This window comes from Physeter macrocephalus, chromosome 11, assembly GCF_002837175.3.
Source record: "Physeter macrocephalus isolate SW-GA chromosome 11, ASM283717v5, whole genome shotgun sequence".
NCBI lineage: Eukaryota > Metazoa > Chordata > Mammalia > Artiodactyla > Physeteridae > Physeter > Physeter macrocephalus.
In genome coordinates this window covers 23,527,819-23,549,683 of record NC_041224.1, presented here as the reverse complement: position 1 = coordinate 23,549,683, position 21,865 = coordinate 23,527,819, and the positions used below count along the sequence as shown (strand labels likewise).

Sequence of the window (21,865 nt, the reverse complement as noted above, 5' to 3'; positions counted from 1 at the left end):
AGCGGGGGGAACCGGGCGGGAGCACCCAGCCCTCCGGGGCGCGAGGAGTCTGCCGCGGTTCCGCCCGGGCCCCTCCAGCCCGAGGAGGGGGGGTTCACAGCGACAAAGGAAGGGGGGCTCCAGAGAGGCTGCGGGAGGTTGGGGGCTGCGGCGCCCTGGCTGGGGGTCGGCGGGCTGGCAGGGAGTGGGCGGAGGGGGGCGGCCGCGCGCTCCGCCCCGCGCCCCGCGCCCCGCGCCGCCGCCAGGATGCCGCGCTCCTTCCTGGTCAAGAAGCATTTCAACGCCTCCAAGAAGCCCAACTACAGCGAGCTAGACACACACACAGGTAAAGGGGGGGCCCGATGTCTGCATCTCCATCTGTCTATAGATAGGTAAATGCAGGGGCGCGCGGCCGCTCAGCTTCTGTTACAAAAGAGCTGGAGAGGCCGAGCCGTTTGCCTCGAAACAGGGTCGCGAAAGCGCGGTCATTCCTCTGATCGTCCAGGCTCAGGTTTAATTCAAAACTTTCAGACTCTGAGCTGGCCAGGAGAGCTCCCTTCGCCCCTCTGCGTCCCTCCCCTCCTCTCCCCTCCTCACGCCTCCTCCCCGTCCCTCCCCTTGCCGCCGTCCCCTCCCCCGCGGCCCGGAGCGAGCACCGCGCCAGCGCCACACTGCCCCGCCGCCGAGCGCGACGACACGCCGAACAGGTGGCCGGAGGCTGCGGCGCCGCGCGGGCACAGGCGGGCGAGCCCCGGGCCAGGCGAGGCGAGGCGAGGGCGGCGGGCCGGGCATGCGAGCCGAGCTGGTCCCCGGCCTCGGCCCCTAGCCTCGCGCCCGCGCCCGCGCCGCGCCCCGCGCCCCGCGTACAGCCGCCCCGGCCCGGGGCGCTCCGGCCTCTCCGGCCGCGGTCACCGAGGGGCGCGGGCCGGCCCGCGGCGGCGGCGGCGGCGGCGGCATGAAAGTGACCGTGTGCTTCGGGAGGACCCGGGTGGTCGTGCCGTGCGGGGACGGCCACATGAAAGTTTTCAGCCTCATCCAGCAAGCGGTGACCCGCTACCGGAAGGCCATCGCCAAGGTGAGGGGCCGGGGGCGCAGGCGGGGGCGGGCGGCCCAGGGGGCGGAGGAGGGGAGGAGGAGCGGGAGGAGGGAAGGCGCCGGGATCAATATGGCGCTTCCTGGAAGGGGAGGAGGAGGCGGAGGCGGGGAAAGGGAGCGCGCGGCGGCCGACCCGGCCTGCGCCCCCCGCTCGGGCTGCGGGCCGCAAACTTCCGCGCGCCCGGGCCCGGGGCTCCGGCCCCTGCCTCTCCCTCGGGTCCCGGCCGCCGGCGCCCCGAGCCTCCCGGGAGCCGAGCCCGAGCCGCGCCGGGGCGAGCGGAGCCGGGCCGGACGCCTGTTCCCGGCCGCGGGCTGCGGCCCCGGCTCCCCGCCCAGGCCCGCGGGCGGAGGCCGGGCGAGGGAACTTTCCTGGTGGAGCCGAGTTCGCTCCGCGCGCTGCGAGAGTGGCTGGCTCGCTGTGCCTCTGGGCCCCCGCCGGGCAGTGGGAGCCCCTCGTGCGTGCCAGGCGGGGGTCCCGGGCGGATGGGGGCGCGGCGCGGAGACCGACCCGCTCCCACCGGCTCGCGATCGTCGCTGGAGCCCAGCACCTCGGTGACCGAGGGGCGCCGGAGCACGGCTCCTTGAAGGAGCACAGCCCCGAAATCGGTCACCAAATATCGAGTTTTCCTGCAGGCACGTCGCCGTTGACCTGTCTGCCACGAGCTCCATGTGGAGCCGGGGCCGCGCGCGGCCCGGGCCTGGAGTTGAGTAGCTTTCCCTTTTTCCCCGTGGAGTGATAACATTGTCTCCACTTCACTGCATTCCTGTACAATGTGTCAGAAGTGAAAAGGCATCTTGTTAAATTGTTTTATCGTCTGTGTCTGTTTGACAACAGCCCACGCCTCCCAAGTTTCTCCCCAGCACCTGAGGATATTTCCTTTGCGGCAGAGTAACGTTTGGTGGAAAGCATGTTCACTTTCAAAATTTCCTTTTTGTCCCCGATCTTGGAGTGGTTTGCGTCCTGTGGGTTTGGGGGGGGTCGCAAGTGAGAGGGACGGTGGCTTTGGCAAGCCTGATTGAGTGTAGACAGGGTGCTGGGGTGGCATTCTCCAAAGTCTCAGAAATTAAGAGGGGAAAAATACTTTTTACACTGTTGTTTTTAGTGTAGAGAAAAATAGCATAAATTTGGACTTTTAAAGATAATCTTGGGAACGTTTAAGAACCTGACACAATGATGGAAGATGTTGACTTTACTTAACGGCTCTAAAATGTTCTTTACAGTTGGTTGAACTCATTGAAAATCAAATAAAATTAGTGGAAATTGGGCACCTGTTTATCTTGAACCACTGTCAAGGGGGAAACCCCCTCTAAACCCATGTTTAGCATTTTAAAGCACTGTTTATGAATGACAGTTTGTGATCTAAATGTTCTCTATCAATAAGTCAGGTTGCATATGTACTCAGGAAACCAACAAAAAAAATCATGCAAGGAAAGAGAAATACAGTAATATATATATACTCTGCATTGTGTCCAGGTTCCTGAGTAGGGAGGGGTGATCGACATTTCTTTGCTTACATGCTTAATTTAAAATTTACATGCTTAAAATTAATCATTTACATGCTTAAACATTTACATGCTTAAAATTAGTCATATTTCATTATGCACACGACGCATGTTGGTCGAACAGCTTGTTTGGGAGATACAAATGTAGTTGTTTGAGTCATTTGTATGTTCCACAGAAATTCTTAAGCGTTTGCCATGTCCAAGGCATTGTTCTAGGTGCTGGACACCTGCGGGACCCACTGGCTGCTTGTGGAAATTGGACCGTGAGAGTCTAGGAAAGGGGCTCCACAGTCCTCCAAGTGAGGGCGGCCAGCCTTTGGACTGGCGAGTCGTGGTGAAGTGGGGAGAAGACAGGCCTCTGGGGTGTCGGGTAGATGGAGTTGAGAGGTATTGCTGAGGATCTGGACTTTGTTTTTAGGTATCGGTGGTGGTTTCACAGTGACTGGGGAGGAGGAAAGGAAGCGCAAGTTTTTGCAGGGTGCCTGGGAAGGCACCCCAAGAGGAGCACAACAGCTGAGTTGTGAAGGGTAGGCATGAGATTGATTACTTTTTCTGGTGGAGAAGGAAGGAAGGAAGGGTGATTCTCAGAGAGTGATGGTATTGTTGGAGTTGGAGATCAATGACTCAGAGATGATTCAGGGGTTTCCAAAATTATTTAAGTTCTCTTTAAGTGCAACTCACAGTTCAGCAGGTAAGGTTTAAAATGGGCTTTGTGGTCTACAAAGTTCAGTCATTGGATCACAAGACTGTTGACTCTCAACTGTGGCGAGAGCTGGAGTTCATTACAGGTCCATTTGTATTTTTTCCTCTTAAATGATTAGGTAATGGCTAAGATTAAACTTTAGTCACTCTTCCCATTTCTCCCACACTGTTTAAAATGATTATGAAGCAAACACTTATTAACACTTGTTTTAACTTTTATTCTCTTATCTCTTCCTTACCCCTTACTGTTGAATAGAACAAGATAAATTTTGTATGAAGAATTGGGTAACTGGGTAGCTGTAGAGTGGTGTTTGGTTGCTAGGTGACATGTGCCATGATGAACTCCCATCTGGTGGGGAAAAATGGGGGAAGATCATGTTTATGGCTTTGTATAAAAACCAGATAAGCTGGAAAAAAAAAAAAGAAAAAAAAAGAAAAGAAAAGAAAAAGGAAAGAGAAAGAAAGATCCCAAGCCACTAAGGCTTTCTCTGCAGAGAGCATTTTGTGGTGTGATGGGGTTAATTTTTTGGCATTATACTTGAGCTGTTTTCAGGTTAAGCAAATCAGTATTTCTGGGCAGTGGAGTGGCATGACTTAATATCAGAAATGTCCTCAATAAGCAGATATTTGAAGGCTTACACTTATTCATAGCATTTTTTTTTTTTTCTCCAGTGAAAAAATAGTTTTCTGTTTATGATCACTGATGGGTGAAAATGCTTTGGCTGTTCTCCATCCACCCATCCTCATCCACACCGTCTCTAAGGAGGGTGCTCTGCTAGACACTGAGGACCATGTTACACGGACTTCCTGTGTATGTGACCCTTCTTCTCCTACCTGTGGCCTGACTCATCCATGATCCCCAATGGACACAGGGTGCAGAGCCCCAACTGCCGGGACTCTAGTGTGGTGACTTGGCTTCTCAGGGCTTTGCCGGCTCCTTCTTAATTCTGAGTGGATTGGGGCTGCCTCTGAGATTTCCCATTTTTCCTGCTGTGCGTCCCACCTCTGGTTAGGAGAAAGATAAGAAAATCTCCATGCTTTTTTTTTTTTTTTAATTGTTAATTTGTTGAAGGGGTACTGGATGCAAAATGTCACGCTCTATGAAGAAATGTAAGGCTAAATTCTTGCACTGCAGAAGAATGTAATCTGGGAGACAGTGAATATGTTAAACTATAAATAACAGTAGGCAATAACATTAATTAGCAACAGGGTGGTACGTACAGACAGTGGTTGCTTCTGGATTTCAGAGATGGGAGTGGTCATTATGGCCTGGGGGGTTTGCCTTGGGCTTAGTAAGTGGGAAGGCTGGCCTGGATTTAGGACAGTGCTTCCTAACTGGTTAGTGGGGTGACCTCCAAAAGCACCTGCCTGGCCCAGGTGTCCCAGTCTGTAGGGCTTCGGTAGGGTCCAGGCGTGTGAATCTGGAGAGTTGCTGCCATTCTGAGAGGTGGGAGAGGGGTGTTACAGGTGAGCATCAGGGCTAGTTTGGCTCCTCTGCTGCCTTCCTGTCGGATGGTGGGGCAGGACCAAGCTGAGGAGGAGGACTGGGAACGCTGGGGCAAGACACTGTTACTTCCTACCGTCTGGTGGTCCGGGCAGGCCTGGGGTGTTTGGGCAGGACAAGCGCTCCTCTGGGAGGAGGGCCACCAGGATTGCGTTCATCCACAGACACACTGCTGATTGCTGAGTAGTGGAGGGAAGACGGGGCTAAAGGCAGAAGTGGGGGTGGGGGGTGGCTGGAGCCTCTCAGCTCACTGCCACCGCTCCTGCCGCCCATAGCCCTCTTCTGGAAGGGGGAGCTTTGGATGGGGTTTGGAGACCTAGCTGTTTTCACCGTTGAACCTTGGGCACGCCAACCTTACAGAGCCTCATTTCCTCCCCTCTAAAACGGGTTCCTCCCTTGCAGGGTTCACGTGAGTCCTGATGAATGGGAAGCTCCTCAGCACTGCCTCTGGATCCCTAATGGGTTTTACTGGGCGGATGGTTTTACTGCCTGCGAGGCTTTCCCAAGCAGTCTGCTCTTCCTGTTCGGGTTTCTCCTCTTTGCTTAAGGAGAAAGTGTGTAATTTAATTAAAGAATAGGTAGGGTTTCCCTGGTGGCGCAGTGGTTGAGAGTCCGCCTGCCGATGCAGGGGACACGGGTTCGTGCCCCGGTCCGGGGGGATCCCACGTGCCGCGGAGCGGCTGCGCCCATGAGCCATGGCCGCTGGGCCTGCGCGTCCGGAGCCTGTGCTCCGCAGCGGGAGAGGCCACAGCGGTGAGGGGCCCGCGTGCTGCAAAAAAAAAAAAAAAAAAAAAAGAATAGGCAGAAATGGTAATATTTGCTTAAGCAGTGCCACAATCAGAGGAGCAAATTTGTGTGTGTGTGTGTGTGTGTACGTGTGTGTGTGTACGAGGCAGGGAACGTAAAAGTTGTGGATATTGGCTTTACCCTAGGTTGCTTTCTGGGCCTGTGGTTTTGGGGCCACTGCTTCTGTCCCTTGAGCATGGAAGAGTTATGTGAGAGTTATTTAATAGCAATTTGTTGTTATTAAAAAAAAATAACAAATTTATGGGCAGTAACTTTTGAAAATGTGCTTTTCTTTTTTTGGGGGGCGGGAGGAGGACTGTTGATTACTAAAATCGTGTAAATCTTGGTTTTTATGACAAATCTTGTGGTTGTTGTGAGATTTCTCGTGAACAGATGGATGACTGCATGTTGTTACACATTCACGAGCTTATTGAAACTTTTAGGAAAATAGATTGTTGCAGAATTTCAATGACCATTTTTTTGAATAGTGAAACAAAATAAATTTGATTATTTCATTAACATCTTCCCATCTTCCCTTTCAGAAAGGAAAAAATAAACAAACATGTCTGAAAGGCTGATCTTTCTAAAATGCAACTCTCCGTGTACTCTTCTGCTTAAGGGCCTCGCCACCTGCTTTCCCCAGAGGCCAAGTTCTGCCGCCTCAGCAGGGCCTGTCCCTTGCAGGACCCCTCTTGCCTCCAGCCTTTCCCTCCTCAGACCCCCTACCCCACCCCTACCCACTTGGCCTTGCTTGCACTTTCCTGCCTTTGCTCTGGCATTTTCTGTTTCTCCCACCCGGACCATTTGCTCGCTTCCTGTCTACTCATCTCTGGAGCCTCAGCTCAGTTCAGGCTGGCCCTGCCTCCCAAGGCGGCCTGAGGTTCTCCCCGCTGGGCACTTGTCTTAGGAGCTTCCCGCACTGACCTGGAGGAACGTGCTTTGCTGTGGGTGCTTTGGTGTGTCTGTTTCGGAACAGAACTGTGCCCCTTCTCCTCCAGGTGGGGTGCTTGAAGGTGATGGCCTTGCCTCGGTCTTACCTGTATGGCTAGTATCTGCCACGTAGTCATCTTACAAGTTGAGTAGATACGAAGTTGAGAACAAATACACGGCACGTATTCTCACACAAAAGGTGCACTTTTGCTTCAGAGACTGTAATTTTAAGGACTTTAAGGTTTGGTGTGTTTGGCATATTAGCACAAAGAGATTGTAATTGAAACTCGGATTTAGTGTGATTTTGGAGTATCTGAAAGTTATTCTTTTGTGTCGGCTGTTTTCAGGGAGTTTGGTCCCTTTTTCAGACTGAGCAGGGCGACCGTGCTGGGGTTGGCATTGGGCCTGGTTCAAGGCAGGTGGCCAGGGCAGTGCGGGAATCTGGCCCCAAAACACACCTATGCTGGGTCTGGCGCTTCTACAACTGTCAGTTGGGATCCATGGGTAAGTTCCAGGAGTAAACAGAAATGTTTAGCATCTGAGATTCACAGGGAGAGTCTGGCGATGGGAGGTGCTTCTTGGCCAGGAGTAAACAGAAATGTTTAGGATCTGAGATTCACAGGGAGAGTCTGGCGATGGGAGGTGCTTCTTGGCTCACGGTGAACGCCGGTGAATTGGGTGCGGAGGTAAGGTTCAAAGCCCCATCTGCACAGAATTTCCACCTGTCCTTTGAGGCTTGTATCTCCCTGTAGAGCTGGATGCAGGCGGGTGATGGCAAACACTTGAAAGATGAACAGAGCCTTCTGCATTTTTTCAAAGACGGAAAGAAATATGTACAATTGGTCCCGGAAGGTGCTTTCCACAAGTGGAGGTGCTTTTCCACGGGGTGGAGGTGGGTGGCTAGGCCCACACAGGGGGCTTTCTTCCTGCTCAGCCACTCACGCAGCAGTCCTAGCTGCCACCAAGGTCAATGGCAGTAGAGCAGGGGCTCAGGAAATTTATACATTTTACCGATTTTTGGTATCTTTTCTGTTTTACATGGAAAATTGACAAATCTTTATGAAAAGAAATGCAGAGCTCTGTGAACATAGTAGAATGGTGATTATTTTTCGTCTTTTAGTCATTATTTTATCCTGTTGAAATTTTTTTTCCATTTGGAAGGATTATGTAAAAATGCCTTTCCTTCATGGCTCTGTGTCTTCCTGTGACTGACCTGCCATCTTTATGTGGTTCTTGTCGTTAAATATTGCTTTTGTTTATTCTTTTTTCCTCCATCAACTTATATTGGAACTTAGAAATAAAATTTCCAGCTTCATTCTCAGTGACTTGAAATGTGAATTATTTAATTGTTTTCTCTCAGAAATAGCTCATACACACATACACACACGAGAAATGAAAACACATGTCTACACAAAAAACATGTACCTGAATGTTCGTGGCAACATTATTCATAACAGCCAAAAAATAGAACAAGCCAAGTGTTCAAATGAACAAAATGTGGTATATCCATACATTAGAATATTATTAAGCCATAAAAGTGAAGTTAGGATACATGCCTCGCTATAGATGCACCTTGCAAACATTGTTCTATATGAAGGAAGCCAGTCATAAAGACCCACATATTGTATGAGTCCATATATACGAAATGACCAAAGTAGGCAAATCTATAGATATAGAAAGTAGAGTAGTGGTCGCCAGGGCTTGGGGGTTGAGGATAATGGTGAGTGACTCTTTATGGTGATGGGGTTGGTCTTTGGGGTGATGAAAATGTTCTAAATTTAGATAGTGGTAATGGTTGTATGCCTCTGTGAATATACTAAACATCATTGAGTTGTACACTTTAAATGGGTGAATTTTATGGAATACTATTATGTCTCAGTAAAGATGTTAAAAAAATAGACTATATAAGCCACTATGAACAAAGACATTTTTATGTATTTTATAGTTCTGAGAGTCCCATAAAACATGGGACTTTTCTGTGTTTTTCTGTGTCAGAGATACTCAAAAACCTCAAATGAAGACTGGCTATTTTTAGGAGTTTTCCATACAATGTGTGAACCTGCTTTCTCAAGCCTGCCTACTCTATCCTGGTGCTGTCTGCTAAGCCCCCGACTACTGAGTGTCTGAGTCCCCTGGTCCCCGCTTTAAAGGCTTCACCAGCTAACCGTTCACCTGTTCTGCCTTGTTCTCCCTCAGCCAGAGATTCCTTCCTCCCTAGCTCACCAGCTGCCCTGGCAGTTGATTCGGATGCCCTAAGATGTCCATCGTGGAAGAGCTTCTCCAGTGTTTGGTTTTGGACAGTAGTTTTGAGCTTTGGCGAATCGCACAGGCTCTGTGAGCGCCAGTTTTCCCATCCTCATCTTCTCATATTCAGAAGTTCTGGGCTGGGCTCGTGATGTCTGTTTCCCGGTGACAGCCGCCCCGAGTCTGCATGGTTGGTTGTCTGCCTGTGGGACCATGAGGCATGAGTGGTGGGCAGTGGCTTTTCAGAGGCGCAGACAGGGTAGATCTCTGCTCTGTGCACCCTCCCTGGGAGAATGTTTTGCTTCCCTTACTTTGAAATGATGGGCTTGGCCCCCAGGTCAAACATACACTGTTTGGAAGTTAGTATGTATTTCACCTGGACTGTCCCTCAGAATTCCTTACTGTCCCAAGATAAGTATCTTTTAAAATAAAATTACATGGTCAGAAGTAACTTAATAAGACTGTTCATTTTGTGAAGCGAAACTAAATGTATGCTTCTGCATGGTTCTAAATGGTTGGTATATGTGTACATATACACGCACATATATATTCATGAACTTGGTATTTCTATGGTGGTATAAATTTAAGTGGTTTTAGAGATGACAGGTCAATATTATTCCCACTTTTAATGTTCTTTAATATACAGAAACAGTAAGAATTAATTTTTTGGAACCCAGGTTTATTTTTTTCTGGTGTGTAGTTTTTCTTGTTATTGTATTACATCCCTGTATGATAGGGTTTCTGTTTCTGAAGAGGCCTCTTTGAGATATTCTACAATAAAAATCAATGTTTCCTTCTCAATGTTTATTTCAGAAAACAAGTCACTGTATATCAAAAACCTAAAATTGCTGAATACTGAAAATATGTGGTATTAACGGGTGAAAAACACAAAAAAGAGAGTGCCATTTTTGTGTAAGTGGTTGTTATGAGAATGGGTTTTTTTGTTCTAGTTCTTTTAAATATGCAGTAAAAACTGGGAAAGTTTTTTCATGTTCGTGGTTTTTTTTTTTTTTTTTTTTTTTTTTTTTTTTTTTGTGCTACGCGGGCCTCTCACTGCTGTGGCCTCTCCCGTTGCGGAGCACAGGCTCCGGACGTGCAGGCTCAGCGGCCATGGCTCACGGGCCCAGCCGCTCTGCGGCATGTGGGATCCTCCCGGACCGGGGCATGAACCCGTGTCCCCTGCATCGGCAGGCGGATTCTCAACCGCTGTGCCACCAGGGAAGCCCCATGTTCGTGTTTTAATTTTTTTCTAAATCTAATATTGAATCCAGAATTAAAAAAGCCATTTCCTAGTGACCACACAAAGGCATTTAAGATGTATCATTTGTAATTCTGAAATCCAGTGTGCAAAGTCCTATGTGAATAATAGTTAGCCAGGTGCCTGCCCAGCAGAGTTATACTCTAACCTGAGATTCTCTCATCCCAGCCAGCAGCACCTGCAGAAGTAGGTGGGATGTGCCGGATATTGGCTCCTGGTGTACCACCACCCAGGATATGACTAATCACAAATCCATGAAAGTTGAGTGTAGGATTTGGAATCTTTACCACTTTGTTAGAGATCTGGAAAAAACCTTTCAGACAAATCAAGAGGATCTCTAAGTGAAAGTGCCTCATTTGGATTGATAACTCTTTAGACAACTGCATCTGGAAGATGGTGGCATTTCAGCATTTGTACTGCCTGAGGAATATGAAATGAGTCATATTTTCAATTATGAAGGCCCATACTATCAGGGATATGTTTTTCAAGGAAACCTGGAAAGCTGATAAAACCCTGAACTTTTTATGGTGGAGTCAGTTTGACCCACTTGTTAAAAACACAGATGTTTGCACAAACACAATTAGCTGGAAGTGGAAAGTTTGGTGGTGGGTGTTATTTTCCTCCTAGGAGGCGGGCACATCGGTGTGACACACTCTGGGCCAGGATTCAGAAGAGCAGATTGCATCATTTGTGTGTCTGAGGGCAAGAACGGCAACTTCTGTAAGCCCAGGATCCTTGGCTTCTACTACCACGTCCTTCACGGGATTGTTGTGAGGGTATGAAGAGAGAATGTAAAAAAGCATTGTAGGAAGTAAAACGGAGTAAATGTGAACTGTACTGTTCTTTTGTTTTTGCCGAGGACGGTTGCCAGTGACTAAGGCTCACTTGAGTAAATGCTTCTAAATTGTTTCTTCTCATCCTCCTTAGAATTGCTCTAGATGTGGGAAATTGAATGTTTGGTAAAAAAAAGTTCTCCCTTAAAAAAGTCTCGAAAACTTTCTTCTGCAGTTTGAGAAATAAAATCCCAGTGACATTGATTCAGATGCTCTGAAGATGTCCATAGTGGAAGAGCTTTTCTAGTTTCTGGTTTTGGCCACAGTAGTTTTGAACTTTGGCAAGTCCCACCAGCTCTGTGAGCCTTAGTTTTCTCATCTGTAATTTGGGAATGTTTTCTTTTGTTGGCAGTAATGAAGATCAAGGGATTTAATGTAGATAATCCCCTTGCCATATTATAGACTCTTAGTCAATTTTAGATCTTTTTCTTTGTCTCAAGTTTTACACATAGATTAGGCACACTTTTAATGGCTAATTCATAAAGTCAACTTGATTTTTATTTGATGTATGATACCAGTTGTCACTTTTCAAGATGGTTTGTTAAAGAGTTACTACTTTCTCCTTAAAAGTACTATAGAAATCTTTCCAGTTTTAGTATTTACTAATAAATCAATTGGAAATAGAGAAAAAGAATGTTCTGATAACCCAGTAGTTAAAGCTGATTCTTTTACAGATCAAGAAGTGTGTTTGTCTATCTTAACTGTGTTGCTTTTTCTACTACTAGCCCTTGTTATTTTCTAAAATAACTGTGGCTGCCATACTGCTAGATGAATGGAGATTATGGAAAATTTCTTTGCTGTATTTACAATATTTTAAAAGGCATTGGTTACACATTTTTCCATTAAAAATATTTTGAAACTTGGAAAGAGTAAAACTGGAAATTGTAAATACTATTGATATTTATAAAATGTACAGATGTTTTAAAGACCTTTAGCTTTTAATTACTAGTAGTAGCTCTGAGAATACCCTGGAGCTCAAAGAGGTAATCTGAGTTATAAAATAAAATGGGAAAGTCGACATTTCTTTTTTTGAATTTTTGAATTTTATTTTATTTTTTTATACAGCAGGTTCTTATTAGTTACCCATTTTATACATATTAGTGTATATATGTCAATCCCAATCTCCCAGTTCCTCACACCACCGCCTGAAACTCGACATTTTTTGACCCCTCTAATCCTTTATTATATAGGCCTCTATAATTCACGTGCCCACTTCTTTGGAAAACAAAGATAAATGGATAACACTTCTTTACTCCTCTGGATCTTTTTTTTTTTTTTAAATGGAAACTGCAGTTCTTTTATTTATTTATTTTACTTTATTTTTGGCTTTGTTGGGTCTTCGTTTCTGTGCGAGGAAATGCAGTTCTTTTATTTATTTATTTATTTATTTTACTTTATTTTTGGCTTTGTTGGGTCTTCGTTTCTGTGCGAGGGCTTTCTCTAGCTGTGGCAAGCGGGGGCCACTCTTCATCACGGTGCGCGGGCCTCTCACTATCGTGGCCTCTCTTGTTGCGGAGCACAGGCTCCAGACGCGCAGGCTCAGTAGTTGTGGCTCACGGGCCTTGTTGCTCCGCGGCATGTGGGATCTTCCCAGACCAGGGCTTGAACCCGTTTCCCCTGCATTGGCAGGCAGATTCTCAACCACTGCGCCACCAGGGAAGCCCTCCTCTGGATCTTTAAGATGGTGATTCTGGACAGCTACATCAGCAGTCAGTGAACACAGAGCATCTTTTGCTTGGGTAGGTAATTGTAAGGGTTGACAGATTGATGCGACTTGTAATACCTTAGTTCAGCTAAAGGCACCCAAGGCCAGTCACCTGAAGACTTCACCCCAGAAGAACTGACCTATTTATCATCCTGAACCCGGGAGTGGTATCCGGGAGGCTTGCTCTGGGTGTGGCCGTACTGCTCTGTCAGTCTTGCCAAGTCATCACAGCTCAGCTGGCTTTGTGCTCAAGGGGACCACCTCTTCTCACATACCGCTTCCCCACACAATACTAAGAGTCGTCTTCCTCTCTTTGAGGACTCTAAACCTCTTATTAATTAAAGGAATGCTTCCTCCCTCTCTGCATATGTTCTTAGGGAAGTTGCTAGGTAGTGATTAAAACAATAAAGCTTATCTAGTTGTGCAACATCCGTATTTTGACTTTGATCCCTTCCCGTATTTGTTTGTAAACACCGTGTCATGTGAGTGCATTTGAAATCCAAAGCTTTTGTTTCCTATACGGGACATGAAAAAGAGATACAGCAGCATGGGAGATTGGAATTTATACATATCTTTTCCATTCACAATTTCCTGTGTTTTTGTGCTTTGTAATGAAAGTGATGAATGGTGCTTTCAAAACCTTTACAGAATTCCCCAGCATTTTATAACAAAACTGTAGAGAAGTAACTCTGGGAGAGTTCCCCGCCACACCAGCTTTATTGAAGTATAATTGACAAATAAAATTGTAGCATATTTAAAGCGTACACCATGATTTGATACATGTATACGTTGTGCAGACTTTCCCCGCATCGAGTTCACTAACACATCCATCACCTCGCATATCTCTTTCTTTATGCTTGCTGAGAACATTTAAGTTTTACTCTTTTACCTGGGAGAGTTTTAGACAGATCTGCTTTGATAGGTGGTTGGCGTGGGATTTTAATCTAAAGCAGAGGAGTTTTTGGTCCTGGGCTGTTTCTCCACCTACGAGGAGGGAGGCTGCTTCCTCTATAGATTCAGGGGAGTAGTATTTTCAGGTCAGTCTTTGCTTTTGGTGTCAATAAGCTTTTTAGGTCAGGATGGATGATCGAAAGCTCTTGCACAAGAGGTGCTGTATCAAGGGCATTATTTATGTGCCTATCAGGTTGGAGAGCTGCTGAGAAAGTACCTTTAACAGTGATCCCCATCACGTCTTCTCAGTCCTGATTCACTGAGGAGTTTCCGACAGGCAGGAGGGGAACCAGGACACAATGGTATCGGGAAATAGAAGCAGTGATAGATACCCTTATTATCGAGAGTCATGGTTAGCGCTTTGGGACATTTTGTGCATCAGGCCCTAAGTGCTGGGCTCGTGTTTCCAGTGTATTCCTTAATCCCTTGGAGTGGTAGTGATGCAACTCCGAGTTTACGGGTGAGGACGCTTGGGCTAAAATGGATTAAGAAAGTGGCAAAAAATTGTACATCTGATGTGACCCCTCTGGCTGGAGAGTCTGCTTTTCCAGAAGAAAGAGTAAACAGTGCCCATCAGAGAAGACAGGTTGTTTTCTGACCTGGGTTTCCTTGAGTGGCTCATGTGCATAAGGAAGAAGTGCGCCTTCAGGATGATGGAGTCGGTTGGGTCAAGGAGGCTTCAGTGTGCCTGGCTAGATGTCCAAGCCCCTTGCTGCTCAGGTGTGGTCTGTGGACCAGCAGCACTGGCTTTGCTTGGAAGCTTGTTAGAAATAGAGAATCATGGATCCCATCCCAGACTCTGTCAGAATCTGCATTTTGGCCAGATCCCCAGATGGTTCCAGAGCAGTTGCTCTCAGCCCTGGCTGCAAGGTTTTAAGAACCAGATGCCCAGGCTCCCCACGAGCCATGGGAATCAGATATCCAGGCCGGGGTGGACACTTATATTGCTACGAAGCTCCTTGGGTGTTCTCTGTGCCGCCAGGGTGGAGAACCTCTGGTTTAGAGCAGCCTCCAGGCCTTTTGGGGTTGTTGTGTTATGTGACCTGGGACCTGCCGCCTTGTAGCTGTGCGTGGAAATTTCCAGAACACAAGTTGAGAGGATCAGCCAGGGTGCTCACACACAGGCTGGTCACTTAAGTGACAATGGCCCAATCTGTACATTTTCATTTCTTTTGAAGTCACTCACTTCTTTTTTTATTTTTAAATTTTTATTTTATATTGGAGTATAGTTGATTAACAATGTTGTGTTAGTTTCCAGGTGTACAGCAAAGTGATTCAATTATATGTATACAAGCATCTGTTCTTTTTCAAAATGAAGTCACTCACTTTAATGACTGTCTGTTAATTTTTGAGTTTTATTTGTGGTTACTGTTGACAGCACCCATATTAAGTATTCCTTAGGTTTTAGCCGTTAACTCTTAAGGATGTCTAGTCTGAGTTTAATAACATAAGTGAGTTAAAGGGTCCAGAAGGAGCCGTAAAAAGACAGCGCGTGGGATAGAAATGCGGTGGTGCGGTGGGAAAGGAAAGGTCATATTGAGTAAAATATGCGAGTTTCGGTGTGAGTCACATGATGTCCTCTGGGTGCCTGTGATGTGTAGAGACAGGGCAACTAAGATTTTTGGTTTTGGGTAAAGCAGGCTTGTGAGCAGTGGACTGAATGCTCGTTTTGCTGGAGTTTCTTTTCACGCTTGTTTGTGGCTGAGCCTCCCGTGTAGGAGAGAAGGCATGCCTCACCAGGCCAGCAGGGCGTCCCTCTCACACACTTCCACACTCAGCTTGTTGGAATATTCCCGTCGAACAGTCCCATCCCCACACCAGAGAGTGAGGGCAAACGTGTCTGTGGCCCGAGGCCTCAGGAACCTGAACATGGGTCAGAGGATGTTTTCCCTCCCGGATCCGTTTTATTAACTTCGACACGGCATGATTGTTTTTGTTTTTCCTGGCATCATGGCTCGTTATACCCTACATTTTTATACGTTTCCTCTGTTACTCGAAGTAGGGACAGAAAAGAGGACAGATGACCAGCTGTCATTCTTTTTTTTTTTTTTAGTTTATTTAATTAATTAATTTATTTTTGGCTGCGTTGGGTCTTCGTTGCTGTGTGCGGGCTTTCTCTAGTTGCGGCGAGCAAGGGCTACTCTTCGTTGCGGTGCACGGGCTTCTCATTGCGGTGGCTTCTCTTGTTGCGGAGCCCAGGCTCTAGGCGCGGGGGCTTCAGTAGTTGTGGCTCACAGGCTCCAGAGCGCAGGCTTAGTAGTTGTGGTGCACGGGCTTAGCTGCTCTGTGGCATGTGGGATCTTCCCGGACCAGGGCTCGAACCCGTGTCCCCTGCATTGGCAGGCGGATTCTTAACCACTGTGCCACCAGGGGAGCACCCAGCTGTCATTCTTCACATGGAATTTGCCAACCGACCTTCATTTGGGTCATTGGCATGTGGGGCTGAGCTCCCGTGTTGCGGTGCGGGGAAGACCCAGCACAGGACTCACTGGCAAGAGGTGATTAAGACAGGACATCATTTCCTCAAGGGAGCTTTCAGAGCTGCCAAGTGCAGTTCTCGGTAATAACATTTAAAACATTGTCTTCAAAGATGCTGCAGCTATAAGAACTTACCAGTACTGAATTTTACAGACCTGTTAGAAATTACTTTAGTTAAAGGCGTAATGTGTCTGGGAGCCGTGCCCGTGTGAGAATGTTTTTCTTATTTAGCAGTTTCAAATAGCACTTAACCATGAGTTGGTTAGTAAAAATGTTGCTTGAAAATTTGTTTGTCTAGGTATTGCTGCTTAACAAACCACCCAGAACTTCATGACTTAAATCAACAACTAATTATGTCTCATGAGTTAGTGGGTCAGGGTTTGGGCAGGGCTCAGCCCAGTGGTTCTTCTGCTTTACTTGGGGTTACTCAGGGGTATTCAGCTGGCAGGTGATATGGTCTGGGCGGACCTAGATGGTTGCATTCATATGTCTGGTGCTGGTGGTGGTGGTAGAAGCTTGGGGTTTGCTGGGACTGTTGACCAGAGCATCGTGTCATTTCGTCTTCAGCATGGAGGGCTCAGGGCTCTTGGAGTCAGGAGAGGAAGCTGTCACTCTCTAAAGACCTAGACCTGGAAGCCAGCACAGAATCATTATCCCTGTCTTCTCTGTGCCAAACCGGTCACGAAGCAGCCCAGATTCCTGGGCAGGGGATGCTGGCTGCACTTCTCAAAGCCAGGAGTGTCCAGGAACTTGTGAACTTGTGATTGTCTTTATTCTGCTGTCACTGTAGGTGTGTGTGTGTGTGTGTGTGTGTGTGTGTGTGTGTGTGTGTGTTGCATGTAAAATCAAACATTTAGTTTTTTTATTGTTTTGTGTCATGCTTTAAAATTCTCCTTTTCTTGATCTGGGCATAGTAATAAAATGTATGTCCTGAACCTTCAAGGCTGAAAACCTAAGAAGTAGTTGGAGTTCCTACTTCATGAGTCCAAAGACCTGACAGCTTTTCCAGGCTGTACTGCAGAAAGAGATAATGATAATAACACCTTAGGTTTATGTGGCATCTTCTCTAAGAGGTTCAAAGTGGCTGGGCCAGTCATGATTCCTCTACTGGAATGTCCCGTGAGATAAATTAGCCATATACCCTCAAGTTCATGTGCCGATGAGGAAATGAAGTAACTCCACCAGTCTGCTAATGAACAGTATTCAGAATGCAGCTCTTCCAATGTTCCACATACTGGTTAGAACTTGAGTATGAGTTTACCTTTCTTAGATAGGATTCTGGAAAATGGTGGAGACTGACTTTTGAACAACTGGTACTATTTTGAATTATATGCTGTTTGCCAAAAAGTGTCATGTTTAAAAAAGAGGTAGTTATTTTTCTAACGTGGATTTTTTGGGGGTGGAAGCTTATGGGTATTGCGTCACTGGCGGGTTTCATTATAATGAGTTAAATTCTCTGTGCTCAGCAGAGACAGGCAGACAGCAGATGGGGTGAAGGTGGCTGCCCCCTCGTGAGTGTGTGTTGTGGACTGAGTGTGGCCTTGGAAGTGGGAGACCCTTGTCCCCTGGGGTGTCCATTCCTGCGTCCTCCCATCGTGGGAGCATCTCCTTGTGATTATGGGCGGTTAAATGGAGTTTTCAAGGGTGGTTTAACCTTATGTTAAGCTCATTTTATTCATACTGTTGACTGCCTAACCTCTGGGTAATATGCGGCTCCCCCCGTAACGATCTAAATGTGGTATTGCTGGCATTCATTCGGTTTTGCTTAAAATGAGACACTTTACAAATAATTGATAGGTATCAGGCTTTGGGAATAAAGCCTTCCAGCCACCACTTGTTAAGAGCGTCTCCTGGTTCGTGACCTCCCCGCCCCATGTGCGGGGACCCACCCTGCATGTTCCCGGCAGGGAAACTCCCCAGGGACAGCTTTCATCACAACACTCTCCAGCACAGGGCAGTCCATGGGGTCAGCAGGGCCTTCCAGGTAAAAGCAACATATATCGGCCTGAAAACGGCCCCTGCCTACCTTTCGCCTTGATCTCCCACCACCTCTCGGCTCTGCCCGTCACGACAGAACGGACTCTCATGTTTCCCCAAAGTTGTGCTGTTTCCCGGTTCCCTGGCCTGGAGTCCTCTTGCCTTCGTTTCCCCTCTCACCTTGGTCCTCCCATCGTTTCCTCTGTACTGTTGCCAGGAGTGTAAGCTGTGCCTTTCTGCTCTGATAGATACAGGGGCTCCCCGTTGCCCCAGGACAGTCTCCCTCCCACACCCCCCAGGGGGCATCAAGGCTCTGCCCCGGCCTCGGCCTCTCCTCGCCTGGCACCACGTGCAGCTGCCCGGGCCCTGCGGGGTCATCTCTGCCACGGCCCCAAAGGTGTCCTCCCCCCACCCCCCAAACCCAGAGAGATCCAAAAATAGACACATCGAGTTACAGGGCTATAAAACATAACTAATGCCAACATGTTCTTTTTGAAAGGAAGTTACCCCAATAATTTCAACTGTTATTACATTAAAAAAATAAATTTATCTATTTATTTATTTTTGGCTGCGTTGGGTCTTCTTTGTTGCGTACGGGCTTTCCTCTAGTTTCAGAGAGCTGGGGCTACTCTTCATTGCGGTGCTTGGGCTTCTCATTGCGGTGGCTTCTCTTGTTGCGGAGCACAGGCTCTAGGCGCGCGGGCTTCAGTGGTTGCAGCACGCGGGCACAGTAGTTGTGGCTCACGGGCTCTAGAGCACAGGCTCAGTAGTTGTGGTGCACGGGCTTAGTTGCTCCGCGGCATGTGGGATCTTCCCGGACCAGGGCTCGAACCCGTGTCCCCTGCATTTGCAGGCGGATTCTTAACCACTGCGCCACCAGGGAAGTCCCTATTACATGTTTTATTACTTGCGAATAATTGGAAGAGGATGCGCTTTTAAGAGACCGTACGCTGATACCATCAAGAAGGATTTCTTGCATGTTCCTTCTGCAGTGGTGCTGGTTCCAGCAGCCCATCTCCACGAGGAGTCCGTGGTGCTGTCCGCCCTCCCCTGCTGACAGCCGTGGCTTGACACGCTGGATTTACTGCGCTCAGATGTCACCGTAAAGATTACGGGTGGATATGCACGTTCCAGGGGGTGGGTGACTTTTCCATAAAGTGGATAAAAGAGGGGGAAGTGTGTCCTTTGTGGAAAAACAGGGTCCTTGGAAACTGCACGGCAACTATGACTAAAGCTGGAGTTAATTAAGAAATACTCCTCTGGCGGCAAGGAGCCACTTTTTAAAAAAAAAATAACTAAACCTGGGGCTTCCCTGGTGGCGCAGTGGTTGAGAGTCCGCCTGCCGATGCGGGGGACACGGGTTCGTGCCCCGGTCCGGGAAGATCCCACATGCTGCGGAGCGGCTGGGCCCGTGAGCCATGGCCGCTGAGCCTGCGCGTCCGGAGCCTGTGCTCCGCAACGGGAGGGGCCGCAACAGTGAGAGGCCCGCGTGCCGCAAAAAAAAAAAAAAAAAAAAAAAATTAAACCCGAATGAATATTAAGATGTGTTTTTTTGCATTTGCTTTGCTCTGAGGAGTGGAGTCTGTGAAACACTGATAGTGGGAGAACAGGTGCTGCTGTATTAATGACAGTTTTTGAATCGAGTGAGGAAAGTGAACTGGCAGCCTGAGCTGGGTATTTGAAATGTTCATCTTTCCTTATTGGGAGAATCGGCAAGACCTTCTGGACTCCGTTCTGTCATCACCGATCTCCTCAGCCTAGTGTTGGGCAGAGCAGGAGCTCCATGCAGAGTGAGTGGTGCACAGGCACCTTCCACGAGGCTGAGCTTCCGTCCTGATGGATCGGGACATTTAGGTGATGGGTCACGGGCAGTTAGATGATGGATGGGTCAGGGGCAGTTAGATGATGGATGGGTCAGGGGCAGTTAGATGATGGCTCAGGGGCAGTTAGATGATGGATGGATTGGGGCAGCTAGATGATGGGTCAGGGGCAGTTAGATGATGGATGGGTCAGGGGCAGTTAGATGGTGGGTCAGGGGCAGTTAGACGAAGCTGCCAAAGCAGGAGGTGAAGGACCAGTCCACGTGTAGCCCAGGGCAGCTTGGATCTGCTGCCCTTGAGTGAGTCTCGGTCAGGTCAGTGTGCCGGCTCCCCGGGAGGTGCCGAGGGCCCCTGATGGGGTGAGGTGAAGGATGAAGTGTGCTGACCCGTCCCTCAATCCTGTCCCTTCCCGAGAAGGCTGGAGCCCCACTGGGCTCCTGGCCCACCTTCCCGAGGATGGTGCCGGCCCCTGTCCATGCTCCGGGGCGCAGGCTGCGGCCCGCAGTGGGCTCGGGGGCTCGGGGGCTCAGGGGCTTGGCGGGCATTGGTTCGGGGTGTCAGGGCCGCCCAGGCTGAGCTCAGGGTACTCTGGCCTGACAGGTGGTCTCCTGTGTGACAGCTGCTCACTCAGAGGTGCAGGAGACTGCAGAGTGACAGTGTCTGTGTGGCTGGATTTAGGAGTGGTCATCAAGGAAAAAAATGGTGTTTTGTATTTTGTGTTGTGTAACTGAACCGAGGAAGAGCGTGTTAGACCCTCAGTTTGCTTTCTTTCTCCCAGTGGGATGATTTTCTGTTTTATGATGCTCTCAAACCATCAACCACAGTGTGTGCGTCTGTGTGTGGCTTGTGTCCAAGTGTGTCCGTGGATCTGTGAGCACCACGTATGTGTGTCTGTGCGGGAGGCTGGGATGGAGGGTGGTAACTGCACTGAGTTCTCTAGTGAAAGACTCGGGACTTAGTTTACAGTCCTAGGCTGGCTTTTGGCGTCTCCCAGGGAATAAAAGAAATGCAGTCAGTTTTTGTATGGTTCATTAAATCTTTAAAAATCCATTTATACTGGGGTACATTGCTGGAATATTTAGAAACCAATTTACAGAAAGCTTCATTTTTTTGTTCAGTTTGTTTGTATTAACTCAGCTATAAGTTGATTTTTCCTGCTGCGTTTCCAAACTTCTCATTCACGTACAAGTGCTGCATTGCGTGAACGCTGGTTCTGCACCGGGCGGCGCCTCTGAGGCCCCTCTCTGCCACACAGCTCATCTGCGCAGGTGCTCTGTGCTCTCGCCTGTGCAGTAATTCCAGCGTCTTTTCTCCCCTTGTTTATGCATGAGCATCATTACCGGGTCTGGCTCCTTGGGGATCTGACTGATTGGTCAATTCGTGCTGGCAGAGGAAGTGTAAGACAATGCACAAGTGTTTTATTCAAACAAACGCTCTACAATTTATTTTATTGGATTTTGGCCTTTGAATGAGAACACCACAAGTAATCCTATTACAGTCTAGAGACTGCTTGCTCACACCAGATTACAGGCTTCAGTGTGTTGCTGTGCCTTTGGAAGCACATACGTCTTTAATAAATGAGGCAATTTCAGATTCATCAATAATTAACCAGGAATATGACAAGTTTTATCCCAACCCAAGCTGCAGAGTGTTTGAGACAATCTGCCTCTGCAGATGAAATCTCTCTGTAGCTCACGGTTCAGCATCTGGGAACGCAGGCTTCCTCCTCAGAGGTGCTGGTTTGAGCTGGTGTGATGAATGTTTTCTTGAAAAATGTTAAGCATTAATTGTTTACAAGAGCATAAATGCTTATTATAGGGAATTTGGAAAATACAGATGATTTTGTAGAACATAATAAGTCACCTACAGTCTTGCCAGAATAATCTAAAATTTGTGTATTTCTTTCCAGTCTGAATTCCTGTATGTTTGTGAATACAGATGCTTTTTTTTTTTTTTTTTTTTTTTTTGCGGGACGCGGGCCTCTCACTGTTGTGGCCTCTCCCGTTGCGGAGCACAGGCCCAGACGCGCAGGCTCAGCGGCCATGGCTCACGGGCCCAGCCGCTCCGCGGCATGTGGGATCTTCCCGGGCCGGGGCACGA

At 48.0% G+C, this 21,865-nt stretch overlaps 1 protein-coding gene across 31 annotated transcripts in view; it reads left to right on the top strand.

Moving 5' to 3' along the window:
* The first annotated feature begins 871 nt into the window (after nucleotides 1–871).
* The window catches only part of PARD3 (par-3 family cell polarity regulator), a 678,698-nt gene continuing 657,704 nt past the window's right edge, over nucleotides 872–21,865 (top strand). For 18 of the 31 annotated variants that reach the window (XR_002892687.3, XM_055087799.1, XM_024129762.3 and 15 more), the window contains exon 1: nucleotides 872–1,054. Coding sequence is in view for 30 of the 31 variants with exons in the window: in XM_055087799.1 (XP_054943774.1) it covers nucleotides 935–1,054 (120 nt within the window). In the remaining variant the exon portion in view is untranslated. The remainder of the gene's footprint in view (nucleotides 1,055–21,865) is intronic. The other 13 variants (XM_055087804.1, XM_055087803.1, XM_028495585.2 and 10 more) reach the window with 2 other exon arrangements.